This window comes from Punica granatum, chromosome 5, assembly GCF_007655135.1.
Source record: "Punica granatum isolate Tunisia-2019 chromosome 5, ASM765513v2, whole genome shotgun sequence".
Classification (NCBI taxonomy): Eukaryota; Viridiplantae; Streptophyta; class Magnoliopsida; order Myrtales; family Lythraceae; genus Punica; species Punica granatum.
In genome coordinates this window covers 6,080,680-6,100,086 of record NC_045131.1, presented here as the reverse complement: position 1 = coordinate 6,100,086, position 19,407 = coordinate 6,080,680, and the positions used below count along the sequence as shown (strand labels likewise).

Sequence of the window (19,407 nt, the reverse complement as noted above, 5' to 3'; positions counted from 1 at the left end):
CACACATTTTAATTCTTCCTTTTCTTTTTGCTTATTTACTCCTAACTTTTGCTCACGAACCTGGGATTCATTCAGAGGTTTATCTGGTAGTGGAGGCAAATGTTATCAGCAAGTTCTTTCTTCTCTTTAACCGACGTTGTAGACCATAGCTCCATCAAATCGACCAGACCAGATTAGGCCCTGGAGAATGGCTAATTGTTTTACGCGTTAACTTTATGATATCAGCGCCGTCGAGTTTTCTTATTTCCTTAATGGGAAAGGGAGGAGATTTTGAGGATTTGTTTTTACTGTGTAAAACTAAAAACTTCTTCCTTAGTAAATCTCAAGATTGCATTACGAAAATGCCTGGTATTGATCTAATTTCTAGCTACCACCCTCTTGGACGGGTTCAGATACTTTACGAGAGATCGAGGATGAATTTGAATAAAAGTAAAGGTCGAGGACGAAAACTGAAAAACAGCTAAACGTTCGGAGTGCTGTCGCGCTTACTCTGATCCGGCCATCCTTCTGGGCATGTAGGATACATTACAAAACGATTCGTTCCGATAGGCCCATAACATATAATTGGCCCAAACTGATCAATCTTGTTTACCGACATTGCAATATTATAGACCATGGAGAAGGACGTTAGGTTTGGTTTTGCATCTTGAGACAAGCAATCCGTAGAAAAAATTATTGATTAACCCACGTTGGGAGAACTTTATTTCTTAGTGAGCTGACTCAATTCGAATTAGATTTTTCGGGGTTCATTGGACTTCTGAATGTACACGCCGAAAAAAAATTATCGATTAACTATAAAAAAAAACCTAATGAATCACTCTCATGTTCAGGAATAATCTCCGAAACACTCTAATCCCTTTTTTTCGGGATTAACGTGCATCCCGTGTATGATGCAATTGAAGTATATTACATGATCGTTCTTTGCTGGATATGTATATTACATAGTCAGAAGGTCTTAATAATTGGAACCGTATGGTGATGTACAGTTCTAGTAGTTGTTTAGGTTAATAGCAAAGAACTCTACTGCTTCTTTCTCATCGAGCAATTATAATGACGGAGGAAATATATATTGGATACAAAAACCTCCCTATACAATATGCATTTCCTCCTATATGATACTTTTGGAAGCGAAAAATACTCGATTCCTGCATCTGTAATGCCAAAAACTGAGCAGAGTAAGGAGGGGAATTTTTATTTTTTTTATTTTTTAATTTTTATATATAGGATGACATAGATACAAAATAATGCTTCTTTTAGGCTGATCAGATTTACTTGAAAGGAGGAGAAAAGAAAAAAGATTTTTTTTATTCACTATTTAATGTTATGTGCATGGCGGGCTTACTGTGGCCTCTTCTGCTGTTGCTGCTGTGTTGTTGATCCTTCTGGTTCAACTTGCAAACAGCTCAGCATAGAGTATCTCGTTCCACGCATCGGGCACTCCAGGGAGGCACAGTGGCTACAGTGTTTTCAATGAGCTCTAAACTCACATACTACTAATATTGCATAGTGACTGCAGTGTTTTACAACGGAGTCGTCAAGTTGTGCAAACTCGAATTTTATTTCGTCGGGACCTGCATGCGTGAGCACGATCGCATGGCTTGGGAGTGTCCATTTTTCCGGAGGACGCGTGATGGACACGCGTGAGAAGGAGTCGTCACTACCTGTTTACGACTTGGAGGTCGAGGTTCGGTGAGTTGCCCGGTTCTAGAGGTAATAGATACACCTAATTGCTAAGACATATGGTCTACGGTACCGAGGGTTCTATTATGTGCGGTTTTATATCCCGCACATCCTATCGGTACTTTGATTTGTCTAGGATTTGCCTTTTTAGTTTATTTATTGCTTGATTATGTTTCGCTCATCTCGCTCTGTTTGATACCGTAAATTCGTGAAAACAATTGATTCAGGTTAAGAGACCGAAAGAGGATTGGATCCTCAGCTTAGGGGATTAGTCCACCATCCTCGCGTTCGGCTAACCGGACCGTTATGGCCGATTTACCACATAGATCGGACCCTTGACTTGTGTGGTCCCACTCGTCTAGGGGACTCGTAAATCGACTCGACCGGTTTTGACTCTCGGACCTCGTGCTTGCCAACCGGGATCATTACATGAATGAATATACAAGTAAATGCCTCGCGATGTGCTATGAAATAAATACAAATTACAACAATTGAATCACGGTCGATTCAAGTTTGACCAATATTCCACTCACACTCACCATAAGTTTAGAATGACGAAATTGAAATTAATGCGACGCGGGCTTATAAGAGCCGGAAGTCGGGTCCCAGGAGGACCGAATAGTCCTCGACATGGCCGTGGGTCTGATCGAGCTCCCAAGTGATTATCTAATATCGTTTCACACATTCCGACCCGAGTCATGATTTGGATATGTAGTCCGTCCTGAAGTGATATATTGGTAATATACATAATTTGGACCGTAATTGATTAAATAATGGCCAACTTGATGCAAGGAGAAACATGATCAGCTGACTTGATATATATTGCACGTTCCCGTATATTTGAGGGAAAGTGAGATCTGACATCCATATTTGCACGTGTTCAAACCAAACATTCCTCTGATTCAATTTCATCTGCCCTTCTAATGGCATGAGTTTCTCCCTGCTGAGCTGGGATCTTCAGTTTAGACTCTTTGAGATCCGGATCCCAAAGAACCTCGCGCCCGTGGACGAAAGGATATTTCTAGGAATCTCGTGTTGTAGGTGGCTATATCAACCAATAGTCCAGTGAACAGGATTATCGGGCCAGATAAGGATTTTATCACCTCGTGGGACCTGTAAGAGCAATCGAATTTTCCAGCACGTAGTAATCAACAAATTCTATGAATGCGCCGCCTTCTCAGCTAGCCCCTCTTCCAAGCCTATTCATTATCAAGTTACAACCTATCTTCTCTTTTTCTATTTCTAGGACCGGGAAATTGGGACAGAGAACACCTAAAACCACATGGATTTTGATAATATTTTCTGGGATATTTGATCGCCGCCGGAGCAGGAAAGGAGATGCCTATGTAGCTGCCTACTCCATGACATGCCAGTGCACTGAGAGGCCAACCTGACAGTTCGGATTTTAACGTATATTGGGAACTTAGCTGTGTTAAAATGGGCGACATGATCTTCAATATCTCTGTGTCTCTTGATTGAGACGGAGTTTGCGATTGAAAGTTCACGGTCCTGAGTAAATGTGGCCAGCTAAAGTGGAAAGAGACAACCTAAAAGGAGCTGTCACCTGTGAGGGGAAGGTGGTCGATCGTCGTAGTCCTGTTCTTACATACGGTGCACTTGTGGTTTCAGCCAATCCTCGTGTTCCTTAGATCATTGACAAGGACATCAATGGAGACACTCACACTCTAATCCTCGTCTACAGGTTTGCAGTCCGGTCAAGTTGATGCTGACGTGATATTTGTCGTCAAGTGCGCAACTCAAGACGATGACTTTCAGCTCGAGACGTTGCACGAGCTCTGCAATTGCATATCCTATGGCCCATTACTTGTTATGTTTAACATTACTAAGAGTATTGCATCCTTTCGCTTTGCACCACCACGAGCATAATCCATCTCTAACGCGTGGATTTGGAATGCTGCATTGAATTATCACAATGGTTTCATATGAAGGTCACCGTAACAAAGATCGAAAACAATCGAAGCGCCGTTGGATTCGTTCTGTCGAGCTGCAAATTCTTGAGCAGCCTCTGACTTCTGAAACTCTGACCTTCCGATGTTGCAGCAGCCAAAGCCAAAGACAAAGCCAAACAGACACCCAACAGAGTGACTGACAGCTAGAAAACCTCTCATTTACATTTTTTCCCCCCTCACAAATTAGAAATTTAATGGCCGGGTAAAGGAAGTGTCTCCATTCCTCTTATATAAAGCTCAAGAGCCGTACCTGCAAGTCTTTCGTGCCCAGTTCCACTCCCATTTAAAACCCAACCCAAAAAAAAAAAAAAAAACTTTGCTGCTGCCTTCTGCAATAGTCATAAAGAAATCAGCTTTTAGGCCATTTTTGGAGCTGAGTTGGGTTTGATTGATCCGAGGAGGGGAGACAGGGCACCAGAGGTTCTGATTCATCAGCTTCTCTTTCTGATTCTGACTTCTCATTGGCTCTCCTCTAAGATCGAGACTTAATAGAAGGGTAAGTGTTCAATGTCCTGAAGGTCTCCTGTCTTCACTTTTTCCAGTGACAGTTCCTAAGAATCCCAGTGATGGGGGATGTGCGCTCTTTTCTCCGCCCAGTAGGAAAACAAGAAAACGCAATGGAAAGCTTCGTTGGAATTTTTGGTCGTAAAAATCACGGAATAAAGTTGGTCCTCTTCCATGGAAAATGAAAACCGAAAGTTGAGAATTGTCCTGTAAGAAGACGTTATCTTTGTGTTCGGTTTGTTTGTTCGTTCACCACAGACTGTGATTATTGAAAAGAACCTTGCATGGTTATTGTAGGTATCAAATTTTTTGTTTCTCAACAATGGTGGCTAGTGGCAACTGTGCCATGTCAAGTTGCTATCGGGGGGGAAAAAAAGAAATAAAAAAAAAATCACTTTTTCTCCTTATATTTGTGTTGTTTTTGTTTTTTGCTCTATTGGGAATTGAAAGGTGACAAATATCTTGTTGAAACTTTTGTGAATGTTCACCGAAAGCCACATTTACTTCCCCTGAAATTCACACATTTCTTCTTGAGATTTGATTGGAAATTCATTTTTGGGCTCCACCAGAGGTTGTTTTCCAACTTGTCCGTTCTGCTGATATTTTACCAAAAAAATATCAAAGGGTCCTAACGAGTTCAGGAATGTTATAGTACAAAAGCTCTATGCTAGCCTCGTAAATCAACCGGGTAAATGATCATCTTAGGCTGCACGGAATTCAATTGAATCAATGTGTCTGACCATGCGTGTGATTCATTCAGGAGCATTCTCAACAGAGATGGGAAATATAGACATTGAGAGATCTCTTCTCCCTACTCCTGCGCCGCCTCCATTGCCTGGCTCGCAGGCTCGAAGCTGCTATTGGAACAGTCGGACGTCAACGGACCGGTCGGCTTCGGGAGTAGTAACCTCCATCTCGGCTTCCTCGAGTGACCTGTGGGATCGTCTCTTTGACGAAGGATACAAGGCAGATGTTCAAATCAACACTGATGGGGGTGGAATTATATATGCACATGCTAGTGTTCTCGTAAGAATTTCTCGATTCCGATTCAGTAAACTTTTGTGTTTTTCTCTGTATTATTTGCAGGCTATCTGCACATATATGTCTAAGCCGTCTTCTACGATAGTGGCACATGTATCTGCTAAGTAACATTGCAATGAGAATCGATCGCTTAATAGCAGTTCTATGGTTTCCTCTTCGATATTCTAGTCCAACTCTTCATATTACTGATAGTATATCAAGCTATGATCTACAGAAGATCTCTATAGATAAATTTGCATCGAGACTGTATTCAGCTGTAAAAATATCAATCAATGTTGTATCGGATCCTAAAAAGTTTCATGTTTCTTGGAATGAATGTTTTCCACAGGGCCTGGCTTCTGCTGTGCTAAAAAACATGTTGAAGAGATCGAAGAAGCATGGCCGCTGGAGATCTATCTCAATCCGTGGAGTTCAACCTAAGGCAGTTCGTGTTTTTGTTCGGTTCTTGTACTCTTCTTGGTAAGTAGTTCTTCAACTATAGAACAGTGCACCACAAACAGGAAACTACTTGAATGATTTCTGATGAGGTTTACTCTGTCTTCACATGTATGTAGCTATGAGAGACAAGAGATGGAAGAGTTCGTTTTGCTTCTCTTGGTCCTTTCCCACGCGTTTGTGGTCCCGCAGCTGAAGCAGAAATGCGAGTGGTACTTAGAGAAGGGGTTGATCAATCTGGAGAACGTGATCGATATCATTCAGCTCGCGCTGCTCTGTGATGCCCCGAGGCTGAGCCTCATCTGCCACCGCATGATCATGAGGAACTTTGAGGATGTTTCCGCCACCGAGGGTTGGAGGGCAATGAAGAAGAGCCACCCAATCCTCGAAAAGGAGCTGCTGGAATCGGTCATAGAAGACGATAATGTAAGGATAATCTGAAGAATTCTACTCTCTTTCCTATAGTTCTAGAACATTTCAAGTTGTACAGATTACTGTTTCTAAACTGGCGCGCTCTTCTTTCCACAGAGGGAAAAGGAGAGAGTTCAGAAACGGAATGAGAGGAAGGTCTACTCTCAGCTCTTCGAAGCCATGGATGCCCTGGTCCACATCTGCCGAGAAGGGTGCCGGACGATTGGCCCCTTTGACAAGGCCTTCAGGGAGGACCAACCGCCCTGCAGTTTTGAGGCCTGCAAGGGGCTCGAGCTTCTCCTCCGCCACTTTGCCAGCTGCAAGCTGAGAGTCCCCGGGGGCTGCCTCCATTGTCGCCGGATGTGGCAGCTGTTCGAGCTCCACTCCCGCCTGTGCCGGGATTCGAGCTCATGCAGGGTCCCCTTGTGCAGGTTCAACTCGTTTCTCTTCTATTTCAGTTCTTCATTTCACCTGTTAGCTATTCAGGTATTGACCCGCGGAGTTAGTAGTCCATAAGAATTTAGTCCATATGAATTTGGCTACAGTTATATGGAACGAAACATAGTACAACAGCAATGTGAATTGACGTTCCTAAAATTCCACGAGAAAGCCGATATGTGCAGATTAAACCAGGAATGACATGAAACGGAAGCATATAGAACAAAACTATTACGCATCTTAGCACGGTTTTTAATCAAAAGTTTTACAGTCTCCAGAATTTGTACAATGCGCTTATCGATCAGTTTGACATTGCAGGAATTTCAAGGAGAGGTTGAAGAAGCAGAATAAGAAGGACGAGATCAAGTGGAAGATGCTGGTGAGGAATATCCTGAGAACCAAGGGCATAAGCTGGGCACATTTCCTCCAATCAGAATCGGAATCTTCCACCTCGTAACACCGGATCCATAGATACACCTTAGCAATTAGCTCTTGGACCTGCAGCTTCGATGCAATCATTTCCTCGTCCGGCATATATATTCTTATAGAAAATTTCAATCTAAGAACCTCGTATTACTTAACTTCAGCTAAAAATAGATACATCATGGCCACACTCGGCGTGGAGAAGGAAAGAAATCCAACGGGATCCCTTTCTGCATCCCATTGTATCAAATGTGAATTATAGTTAGATCGGGCAACATGTGAAGATCAGCAGTCCCATGTTATAAATAAGTGTACCAATCCCACTTCTTGTTGTAATGTAATATATATATATATATATATATATATATATATATGTGGACAAAGAGTCTCACTTGAGATCACGATTACTTGACACACGAAAACAGAATATCGACACTGCTTTCCGAAACAAAGCCCAGCTCTCACCACGCATTTATTCCTTCAACAATCTTTACCTCGTGGAATCTGTTTCTGTCTTACCTTGAATTGTCCTTTTTCCCCTGGAATTTCATCAAGGGCAGATTCCAAGGGACACTAGGGGAAAAAAAAAAAATCGAACAGATATTGCAATGTCACGCTGGTATAGAAGATTGGTTTGATTTCAGTATGTGATGATTCCATTTAAGTCGTTTTCAATCCATTACACCAGAGGCAACTGAATAGCAAAAGCAACAATCCTGGCTGTACCACAAATTCCTCTAGAGTGTTCCTCCATGTCGGTGGCCCAAGCCATCTTCTGGACTAAGGATAGGAGGTTCTCTATTCCTTTTGTACAGCAGTCCTGAGGAAGTCTGTTTACTCATATTGAAGTTTTTCGGTGTGTACCCTGACATTTGAAAGCCCAATGGTTCCAACTAATCCAGTTCGAGACGAGTAGGCCCACTAAAGAATAAAACTCAATCAAGAATTTTCTCCATTTACGATATTCAAATTCAAGCTCTTATTTAAGGGGAACAAGCGCCGAAACACTTTAATCAATCCTTGTTGGTTGCTCCATTGAAGTTAAACTATTCCACAATGCCAAATGTAATATACCACAGGTACTATCCCGTTTATTGAACCGAAAAATATGTGCTCAACATCCTCCAGGTTATGGTTGAGGTTCTCATATGGTTGGGCGACTATAGGTTGAAGGGACTGGAAATGTAACCTATGAATAGCGTTCGTAATTCTTGGACTAGAACCTACTGATCCTCGAGGAGAATCACTGCACAGCCTAGTACCTACCCATCCAATGGCATGGGGTCTAACCCAATTCACACGCAAGACTGGACAAACCACGAGTTGTATTAACGACGCAAGGTAAACATACAAGAGAATTTTATGAAACATGAGAGCACGAGAATGGTTTTATTAGGGTGCATTCGGGGATACGCCTAAGACCTGACGGACGATTATTTTTACGTACATACCCGTGTACATGTTTTTTGTTAGAAACAATTATGGCTTTGAACAGGTCCAAAAATTGAAGGAAAAGCTTCCATTTGAACCGCTCTGTTAATAAAAACAGCTTAAGGCACAAAATTGCTCTGTCGCGCGCCATTTTTCTTTTCCCAACCTCCGGTGACCGTTGAAATTATCGCCATTTAAGTTGCACGAAGGCGAAGCTTTACTTCAGCACCCACTTTGGTATGTCGTTCTCTCTGCTGTTTTTAACTTTAGCCTTACTCCGGCTGAGGTATATTTCCAGGATCCCGACTGCGAACCTCGTCCAGAAAAATCATGGGATGTTCTCAAACAGTGTCTGGCACCGAAAGAAATTCGATCATCGCACACGCTGATTTCTACTTTAACTTCAGCCAAGTGGGCATCATTGTATGGCTTTAAGTCGCTATTCTTCACTTTTCTCTCACGGGCATTTTAGGAGTCGAGCGCTGCTCATTACTTTTTTATCTTCCATTCCCCAGCCTTCCTCTCTGCTCAGACCATTACCGTTGATGGTCGGCCACCGCCGGTCATATTTGTGAAGCCACTCTACCCAAGAACATCTTTAGGTAATATTTGACCGTTGGCCCCAGTTGTTGCAGTTGTAGCAGCCCAGACGGAATACTTTGTGTATCTCACATTTATGGCTATTCTGATTTCTGAAAGTAACTGTGTGCTGCTTTCGCTATTCTTCTACCAAAAGAAAGGATAAAGGGGGATTCTTTCTGAGTGGGAAAAGCACCAAGTTAGTGCCTTTAAAGCCGACAAGTTCATCAAAAGAATAAGCATCTACTTTCTTATTTGTAATTATAAAAAACAAATGCTAATCTTGACCATTACAAAGCAAAGATCAAGACATTCGGCTTTCAAACTCCGTATGGGATTCTAATCAAAACAAAAAATTTACTATGCTGTTTAGGAGACGTGCTGGGACTGCGATGTAAAAGCGGTTCTTTTTGTTTGCCCTTCATCTGTAGTCTATATTACAGCTCTCGTCCTGTCACGGTTTGCATCTTTCTTATTCACCTGTGGACTGATCTGATGTTGCTACCCGAGCCCAAAATGACCCGGAAGAGGTTCGGATCTTTGATCGTCGTGTGGAGATAAGATCTTGTGTTGTGAAGCCAAACTTTCTAGTTTCCTACTCTGTCTAACATGCTTTGTGGTGGAAGAAACTAGGAGTTCCCAGTCCATTTTGTGGCTCGATTATAGGACGGAAAAATTTTCTTAAGGGGATAAACTTTCCTCATCGGAGCTCCTGGTGTCTCTGACATTGTATCGGTTCAGTACCGGCAGTGAAGCGGTTGAAGATATCCGGAATGACCTTGCGGAACCCATCACGCTCCTTTCTTGCATACTTCCCACATCCTTGCACACATGATCCAGTACCGACAGGAAATCCCTCACAATCACAAAGATCCTAAAAGGGTGAGCCTCTTCCTTCGCAGTATCCCCATGGAAATACTCCGTCACCTCTTTCACTAGTAAAAGAGCTTTCCTCTCATCTTCCTTAATCCTCGTTATGTCGTCCTCTGCTTCACTGAGGAACAGCTTAGTCGAATCAAAGAACTTCCCCTGCATCTCAGGCTTCTCATATTGCAATACATTTCTCACTTTCTCCAGCCCCATCTCGAGCTTTAGTACGTAGCTGTTTAAGACATCAGAGTCCATTCCTGCAGCCTTTTTGACGTTTCCAAGGTCCCGGCTCAAACCCGCCACCACCTGTAGTCCTTGCTTCCTGAAGTCATCGTCCTTCAGTTTAGAAAGGTTTTCAACATTGGAGTTTGCATTTTCGCCCTCCGATCTGATGATTTCTTGAACCACAAAGTGAAGAAGAGTCGTTTTGCCATCTGTTCCCTTGATATCTACGAGTTTTAAGAGTGTGTCAAGCTTGAAAGCTTTGGCATCACCACGGTTTGTCCCGACATTCATTCTGTTTCCTGTCCTCAGTACAGCCTCAAGGAGTTTAAGAAATAACCGGCTGTTCCTCAACTCTTCACTGGCTGTCTGCAATTTTCAAAGACAGAAAGAAATCACAAACATCATCTTGGGAGCTGATAAATCAAAAGGTAAACGGGATTTCCTGTAGTGTTTTTACCTCTAGTGTCTGGAAGGACTTCCTCAAATATTTGACTTCTGCGTCAAAATTAGCTCTGTATAGCATTGCTTCGACTCTTTTGAAGGCAAACGGGATATCAAGGATTGCCTTGAGAAACCGTTCTGCAGATCCCAGCTTCGATATATCCCCATCGTATGCTTGAAGCTTTATCTCTTCCTCCTTTGTCGGGGCCATCTTTACCAGTGTTTCTAGAAGCTCAGGACCTAAGCCTTCTGGGTTGCCTGTTGCAATACGCATACAGGAGCCTTCAGTTTCGGTAATAATCAGTGCAATCAATTATGAGAAAACAACTTGCGCGGACATTATCGTATCAAGCATCAACATTTACTTTTGTTCAAAATATTTATGATTGTGCATCATTCTTAGAGATGCACCAATACAATGATTGCCCATCATTCTTAGAAGTCTTCCTCGGAAGGTAATGAAATGATAAGCGAAAAAATAAGCAAACAAAAGATGAAGAATACATGTGAATGTGTTGGCAAGGAAGTGCTGGAAGGCATTAACTAGTGCAGATAATGATGGATGTTGAGTGAATTCTTGTTGCCATTCGAAAAGAAAAATCCTGTTTGATAAGGTTGTTCTGTCTTCTTCCCTTTCTTGATTATCGGGTTACTTCAACCACTCAAGGTATTCTGCGTCTTTTTTTCTCATATTTGAGGAAACCCCTCCAGACGATTTCAATTTAAATAAAAATGACTATTTAGTTTAGATTCCTATGTTCGGATTAATGTCGGTCAGTCTTCACGCGGAAGCAATAGGTTATAATGCAGCAAAACTGCTGCTAAATTGGATGACTTTGTGCTTACTTCACCTGAATAATGCCTTATAGTAAGCACAGTATTCCGAAAATTGGATGAACAAACGGTAAAATATTGACCAACTGCCAGAAAAGCCCAGAGCACTAAAAATAGCATATTTCATTGTTCGAACAACGAGAAACAGGGGAGCTTGTTCTTTAGTGCAGTTAATTTGCAAGTATTGTTGTAAAAATTTACCATCGAGAAGGGCTTCGGACACTTCATCCCACGTTACGTTCAATGCTCTCAGCAGGATTGCTATGTTCTGTGACTTCTTGGGATCCAACACCCTGTTCTCCTGCTCAACTGGGGGCAACACTGACCTTCTGGTTGCTTCTTTCGGGACCGAGCTCGTGGAATTGCATCCAAAAAGTGTCTCCATCATATCTTCGTTCAACCTGACATAAGATTGCGAGATGTTATGATCAGGAAGTCTGATTCTTGATACACATTTAGCAATGTGGAACTTGATTTCGAGGCAGCACTTACTGGAACGAGCTCGACTTCAGCTGATCCCACACCGTGGCTCTGTCTGAAGTCGCCCGGACTTTGTCCCAGTGAAGAGGCTTTAGCTTGGGTCTACCTTCATTACTATCGTCTCCGTTTTGCCTCTCCGATGAACTGCCGCTTCTACTGGTTTCTTCCCCAGGGCTCACCTTCTGAGCTCCTGGTGAAGTCCTGGTGATGGGAGTTTTGGTATTGGAAGTCCATGATCTTGAACCTGCTGATTCTTGTGGAAGTTTGATGGAACCATTGGCCTCCGGATTTGCCACTTTCCTAGGAATAGCTGAAGCTGCCACTGCAGCTGGTGGAGGTGGCGGCGGGCGTGGAGGTGGAGGTGGAGGTGGAGGTGGTGGCGGTGGCGGAGTAGGAGTTAGCGGCGGCGGTGGTCGAGCTATGTTTGTTCGTGGTGATGAGGAGCTTATTGACTGGAGAAGTTCCCGGTTAGGAGGTGGCGGTGGGGATGCGAACTTCGGCTTTTTTGGCGGGCTTGGCATGCTCTGTGGGCTTTCCTGTGCCTTGGCCCGCTGCGTGGCAGCTGCTGGTGGAGGAACTGGTGGCACCGGCGGTTGCATGACCTGCTTTATAGACGGAATTATGACGTGTTTCATCTCCGGTGAAGAAGCTGAGAGCCTTGATCTCGGAGACGTTCTCTTAGAATGAGGAACCAGAGTCGATGTACTAGAATTATTGTTAGTACTCGCATTGTTTAGATAATTCTGCCGAGAAATCGGAGTGTAATAGCTCTCTTCATTGCTCACGGAGGAGCCATTCGGAGTGTAGAACCCGGTGTCACGACTCTCCTCACCATCCTCGGATGAGGAACGCGGCGAGATTGGAGAGGGGTCCGGGTTTTCCACTGGAGGCCTAGGCAGTGGCGGCAGAGGCTGCAGCTCGGGGCTGGGACGGTACCTTTCCGATCTCTTGATCGAGTTCAGCTTCCGGTACGGCGACCCCTTTGCTCCACTAGAAGTCCCACTCCCACTCCCATTCCCATTCCCATCACCCATTGATCTGGTCCCTCCATTGGCAGGCTCCACCGTGCCGATATACAGGAAGTTCGAGGGCTGCGATGACGCGCCCATCGCCCTCGAGTCATGATCGAAACGGCCCGAGTCATGGGGCCCCACCAGCTTCTGGGTCTCGATGGGCTGCCTCGACCGGTGCCGGTACAAGAAGAATGCTAACGCGGAGAGCATCCCGAGCGTGACGATCCCGACCGAGATCGCAATGGCCACTTTCTTGGTGGGCTTAGTGGGCTGCGTGGCGGTCGGGATTGGCGCCGCGGTCCCATTAGCGGCGACCGATGTCGGCGGCGACGGCGGCGGTTGGCTCTGCTGCGGATTGGTAGAGCCGCCGGGGACCTCTGGAAAGAAGGGCTGGTCCGGGTCGGGGAACTCGGGGCTCTGTGGGGTTGGCGGGGGTGGGGGAGGGGACTCGGGGGGCGGGGCCGAGGTCGCCGGAAACAGAGGCTGGTGGAGAATTCTCCTCTGAGGGAGAAGGAGGAGTTGGGAAGGGGACTGGAGTGGCAATGAGAGGAGGAAGGTGAGTGTCAAGAAGAGGCTGAAGCTCAAGTTGGAAGCTTTCATGGTGAATTGTGTTGGGACTGTGATGGTGTTGCTTGGCCTCCTCCTCCTCCTCCTTCTTCTTCTTCAACCCAATTCATGTCTTCTTCTGGGTTTACTCATTCACAATATGAATCCCAATTCAACTGTTCTGGCTGTCCTGAGAGAAAAAGGGATAAAAAAGGAGAGGAATGCAGGATAGAGAGAGGGATGGAGGGAGTGTTGTGAGGGGAAACTTCTTTTGTCTGCAAGATCTGGATGCTCCCACTTGGTGACATCATCACTACACTCCCCATTCATATTATTTTCTATCTTCTTTTGTAATTTTTTTTAATTACTACTACTATTGTTGTATTTTGGGTTCATTCTAATTTACCCCAGAACTTTACACTAAATCTCAGTTGGTATGCTTACTTTACGGCTTTCTCCGTTTGCCCACCGTGGCTTCTCGATGTGTCTGAAATACCTACTTGCTAGCATCCTCGAATTATTTGCAACGATAAAATTGCAACCTTCTATATGAAACCAACTCTATATACAATGAGAGCTCATATTACATATCATCTTACTGTCATTCCTCAAAACAGATCTCACAAGATATTTTACATACTGGTCAAATGAGATATACGTGATAGTTTGAACAAGAATGGTTCGTGAAAAAGCTTCACACGTAATCTGACGTGCACATATTAATTTCATATTATGTGAAAGGTCTAAAATGATAGAATATACAATTGATATAACCCATTTATGAACAAACGTTGGCTTGTGGAAAAATAGTTGTTAGAAGCAGATCGCTTGAGATAAAGGACGTGCCGAAAAAGAGTGGTTAGATCCCTTGAATGCGGGGCATGTACCTCACTAATGGCACTAGGGACTGTAAATGGAGAAAGAAAATAAGTTTAGGGGCCAAATAGGAATGGAGGATTCCGTTTTTTCTTTTTGTGTATTCCAATCCAATGGGAAAACTATGTGGAGTGTAATTAATAAAGGAATGCCACGTGGTTAGAATTAATGCCAACGCACCAATGCCACTTTTTTTAAATAGGAGATGGACGATGATGACAACGTAGTGGAAATTCTTTTATACAAAGCGGCAAGACCGCGTACTTTTCTAATAGACATTATATATACATATATACCTACCGTTATAAATTACGTACAGTTTACTGTTATAAAATTGACCGTATTCCCTTTTCCTTATCAAGAAAACAGGACTAGATTCCTTAGAGTGCGTTTAGATTTACAGTTGAGTTGAGTTGAGTTTTGATTTTAATTAATTTGTAATGATTGTATTATTGAATTATGAGAAAAAGTGTGAAAAAGTAATAAATAGTTGAGAGAAAGTAATAATTAAGTAATGATTGTATTGTTGAATTATGAAAAAGTAATAAATAGTTAAGAGAATTTAATATTAAAAATTGAATTGAATTGAATTATTAAAAAAATTAATAATGATTGTATTGTTGAATTGAAAATAAATGGAGTTGAGTTGGGTTGAATTGAAAATTTTTTAAAAAATAAATACACCCTTCAGACGGAGGCTTCAATATTTCTTACATTTATATACATATACATTCAGATATTACAAATCAATGTCCAAATAAAATTAGTTTAGCTAATAGGTTGAAAATATATACGATCTCATGAAAAAAAAAAAAACATGTGGTGCTGCAATCGAAGACTTTCGCTAGGGCTCCTTGGATTGGGAGAGTCAGTCCCTGCTAAAACAGATTTCGATCCAAGGCCCACTTCGGAATCCTACATGCTCATATGTAAAATACATACGTAATATGATGATGAATATGTGTTGTCCATTTCCTTGCTCTCGTACTGAGCATGTATCGTTTAACGTATATTAACATGTCCTAGTTCTGTCAAGGGTATTGATTTGCAGGTTTTTATCGGTCTCGGCTCCCGGTCGACAATCGTTGATTTGAATCGATCAAGGATGCTTGGTAAATTGATTTGACAGTTCGAATGCTTTTTTTGGTATAATTGTCCATGGTTTGAACCGATTAAGGTTACCTCGTTGAATTGGTTTGATTGTCTAGAGATTCAGTTGTTTAGAATTTGGTTGATTGAATTGTCTAGAGTAGTAGTCGTCTCTATATGGATTGCGTTATACTCTGTTTCTCGATTTTTACTAGAATCCATATAGAGTTTAGTTACAAAAGATTGATAATGAAACTATAATGATTTCTGCAATTGTATTTTTATGTATTTGATGTGTTCCAATCACTTTTTTTTTTTGCAGTGATCTAGGGGAATATGCTGCTGTATTTTCTCTTTTTAATTTATCCTCTTGTACTCATTTTTGTTATCAATAGATATTTATAAAAAAAAAAAAGTTCTCTCAAGGGTATTAAATCGTGAAATTATGCAAGAACCTGGAAAGGTTGAGTTAGGAATGTTTGAGAGCAGGCTCGAACAGCCCTCGTCAGAATGGTAGAATTTTCCCTTGCTTGATAGTTGCCATATTATTAATTGATGATGAATTGTAAATAAATAAATAAATAATACGTATTATGGGCCAATTTTTGGATTCCAAGGGCGTATGTGTAATTTTATCGAAAAGCTGATGTGGCTAAATAAAATAAACGTTTTCTTGTTCCGTCTTTTCTTTTCCTGCTGGCTCGATCCACCGACTGTCTTTTTTGGTAAAAAAGATAAATTAACGTAATTTATATCAATTTCATGATTATTACTTTGGGAAATTCTATCCGTCCTTATGAACAGCTATGATCTAAATGATAATTTAAATTAGCCATATGATAAATGTTGGATCTACCACCAAATGTTGATGTAATTGTTAATGAATCTATTTACTCTTGGCCATTTGATTAATGTGGAATCTACCACCAAGTTTTTAATGTAGCAATTAATAAGTCCTCATGATCTGAACAGTAAAATTTTTCTTGGTACTCAGTATTGAAAGTACAATGCACTTCCTCTCCGATGATTGCTATAATAATTATATATTAGAATTAGAGTTCTTAGCAATTGTATCGATCTTGAAAAGCAAATTCGAAAACCTCAGTAAATATATTTGATATACAAAATTTTTCTTTCTTTTCTAGGTAAAAATTAATTATGCACGGATTCTATACTTTAATTACAATGATTTATTGTAAATAAATATGGCGATACTTTGTAAAAATAATAGTATATACTCTGGTTTCGGAAATCTTCTTATCCGCGTCTTCTCTTGGCTATGTTTTATGTTGAATGGACCGAATTCCACCTTTTAAAAGACGTACTTAATTAAACAAACAATATGAGTTGATTTTGTCGTCAAGAGAACAGTAATTAAGAAAATTACATTCCTGCACTCAATTGAAAGGAAATATTGCACTCGCCCATTAATTAATTTGCATATAATGCCTTTCCGATTTTTCCTTTTATCCTTTTTCTCCTTCGTTGGACGCTCCAAGTTCTTATGTGGGGGCATTGCCAGCACTGCAAAGACATTCTTATCCTTTTTTTTCCCTGCTTTTCCTTCCATTTCTTTAGTTATCTTTTTTTTTTCTCTAAATTCTATCATTTTTCTTTTTTGGTCTTGCTAGCATGAGATGGTGCCATATCACACCATTTAATATTTTGGTTCAATTCTTTCGTACTTTTTATCAAATTATCAATACTTTAATTCACGAATTTTGCACCGATTTAACGTACTAAACATTTAAATTAAAATACTAAATATTTAAAAAATATTAAACACTTGAACTGAAATACTTAATAGCGTTACGGGACATCCTATTGTACTGGAATTTCCCATAAAAAAAAAAGTAGACCAAAAGATTTGTTATAGCAAAAGAGAGTTTGATGCTTTGCTTTATTCTCTAGCAAAAGAATGTTATTCCAACTCCTCAGTACTTATATTCTTTGCTTCGGCACTCTTACAAAGTCGATAAATCCGATTAAATTCCCTGATAAGGAATTGCTACTTAAATTTCTAATCGCTCCGGGATCACGACAGTGATATAACATCCTTGCTTTTGTATATTAAGGAATTCGATATCAATTGTCTTCCCTTTGCAAGTACATCTTCAACCAAAGACTTAATACATAAGGCAAGCATATCTGATAGAGGATTGCATTAGAGAAACGACTCAATATAAAGTAAAAACCGGGTTGTAGGAAATAGGACGGAGAAATCGATATTACGGGCTTGGAAGTTCATGACAAAATCGAAGATCGAAAGAGTACCCTTCTTTCCCTTTGAATGAGAATACTAGCAATCATTTTCTGAATAGTGAAGATAGCATTTTGGCAGATGACGAAATCAAGAGGGTCAAATGGCCTTTCCCTTTCGTTTCAGATCTTTCTTTGTGTCGCAGACAATTTGTGCTGCCATCGGAGTCCAACCCACGTTAACCCGCCTTTGGACCGGACCAATAATCTACTAATTAATTTGAGATCAGTAAGAGTGTTCTATTCCTTTTCCCACATTTATTTATTGAATTAAAAAAATAAAGAGGAGAAAAGAAAAAGATTGACCCCCCATATATTGGTTCTCATGAGAAATTCTAAACACCGACAATCTCCATGAAGAAACTACATTTTACACAAGTCACCCATCGATGAGAGTTAATTATAGTCTCAAGATCCAATATGTTTGATATAGTTTTTGGCTATGTACGATATATATAATTGAAATAAGAAAAGGTTATGCATATACATGGCCAAATCACACGTCTTATTTAGTCTTTATCAGTGTCTACCAAGCAGCCGGTAACCGATCTTCATTCCCAACTAATTCACATAGATTTGTCTCTCCGTATATTATTAGCTTCATAATTATTATGATCATTAGAATTTGCAGGTATAGGTGAAATAGAGCATATCGTTGGAAGAGATATAACGATCGAAATTCAGTATACACTGGAAATGTCTTCAAATAATTTGCTTTAATCTAAGGTTTTCCGCAATACATAGCCAAGTCAATAGTGCGATAGACTGCTGGTTTTAGCTAATTAGTCACCTTTCCTATTGGAGGTTCAATAATTTATGACAAGAAACCATACCTTTTTTTTTGGATGAAAATAAATTAAAAGGATCCCAATATCTTTTTGTGGGGTATTTCGAGGGTGAATCATGGAAAGGGCGCAATGGTGTCTCCTCAAATCATCAAAAAGCAAAATGTGACACATCATGCATTATTGTTTGTATCATTACAGGAAAACTGTCATTAGCAGATAATCAATATTCAATGCCACTCATTTTGTTCATCCCTTACGATTGTGTGTATTTTATATATCAAAAATGAAAGAGCGCATCAAATTTGAAGAAAAGAATCGCATGCAATTAGCCGTTGGAACGCTATACTATACATACTTTCTTTTTACTCGATCTATTTCACTTTCATCCCCTAGTCCCTCAACTTTTAATTTGTAGGATGTCTTTATCACTTTTTGTTTAATTCAGATAGTAAATTTTCTATTACTATAAACAGGTGATCTATGTACGACTGATGTGTTCAGATTTGTAACCAGATTATTATGGTGTCCAACGTGGTCGTTCCTCAGTATATGGAATTATATCGGTTGTAGAAAATTTCACTGGCATAAAAAAGATGACTCTGACAATATAAAAACCAGTCATACGCCACTAGGTCATCTGATAAGTATTAAAATTCAGTTTTCATGTTTCATTGTTAATGGCTAGAAAAATCTATATTATTGATGGCTCAAATTCTACTCAAGGAGACCTTCGCTTGGAAGCTTTATTACATAAAACTAATAGTTAACTTGCCATGAGATGAATGAGTTGTAAAGACGAACTTGATTAATAGGCGCGTTACAACTAAGACAGTTAGTTCACAGTTACCACCATGATCAGGGTACTGATTGCCCTCTAAACAGGACTTAAACTATATTCTTAATCCTTTATCTCTAGACAGTTCTTTAACAATAGATTTCAGTAAGCGCTTTCAATGCAACTTTGTGTTTGATAATAATTTAATCGATTAAGTGTATAAAGGTTAGTTAAAGTTAGTTATCTAAGAAAATAGATGAGAGGAATTAGGGAAATATGAAATGAGGAACTAATCTACT

At 40.8% G+C, this 19,407-nt stretch overlaps 2 protein-coding genes across 2 annotated transcripts; one reads left to right on the top strand and one right to left on the bottom strand.

Annotated features, from left to right (window-relative positions):
* Nucleotides 1–3,907: 3,907 nt before the first annotated feature.
* Nucleotides 3,908–7,271, top strand: LOC116206981 (BTB/POZ and TAZ domain-containing protein 4). Its single transcript, XM_031539828.1, has 6 exons — nt 3,908–4,146; nt 4,915–5,180; nt 5,524–5,654; nt 5,750–6,056; nt 6,159–6,472; nt 6,798–7,271. The coding sequence occupies exons 2-6, from the start codon at nt 4,932–4,934 to the stop codon at nt 6,934–6,936; spliced, it is 1,140 nt and encodes a 379-aa protein (XP_031395688.1). The 5' UTR covers nt 3,908–4,146; nt 4,915–4,931; the 3' UTR covers nt 6,937–7,271.
* A 1,825-nt stretch (nt 7,272–9,096) lies between these two features.
* On the bottom strand, nt 9,097–13,611 carry LOC116206980 (formin-like protein 6). The gene is made up of 4 exons (XM_031539827.1): nt 11,775–13,611; nt 11,484–11,683; nt 10,465–10,706; nt 9,097–10,373 (listed from the first exon to the last, which is right to left on the bottom strand). The coding sequence occupies exons 1-4, from the start codon at nt 13,373–13,375 to the stop codon at nt 9,594–9,596; spliced, it is 2,823 nt and encodes a 940-aa protein (XP_031395687.1). The 5' UTR covers nt 13,376–13,611; the 3' UTR covers nt 9,097–9,593.
* Nucleotides 13,612–19,407: the final 5,796 nt, after the last annotated feature.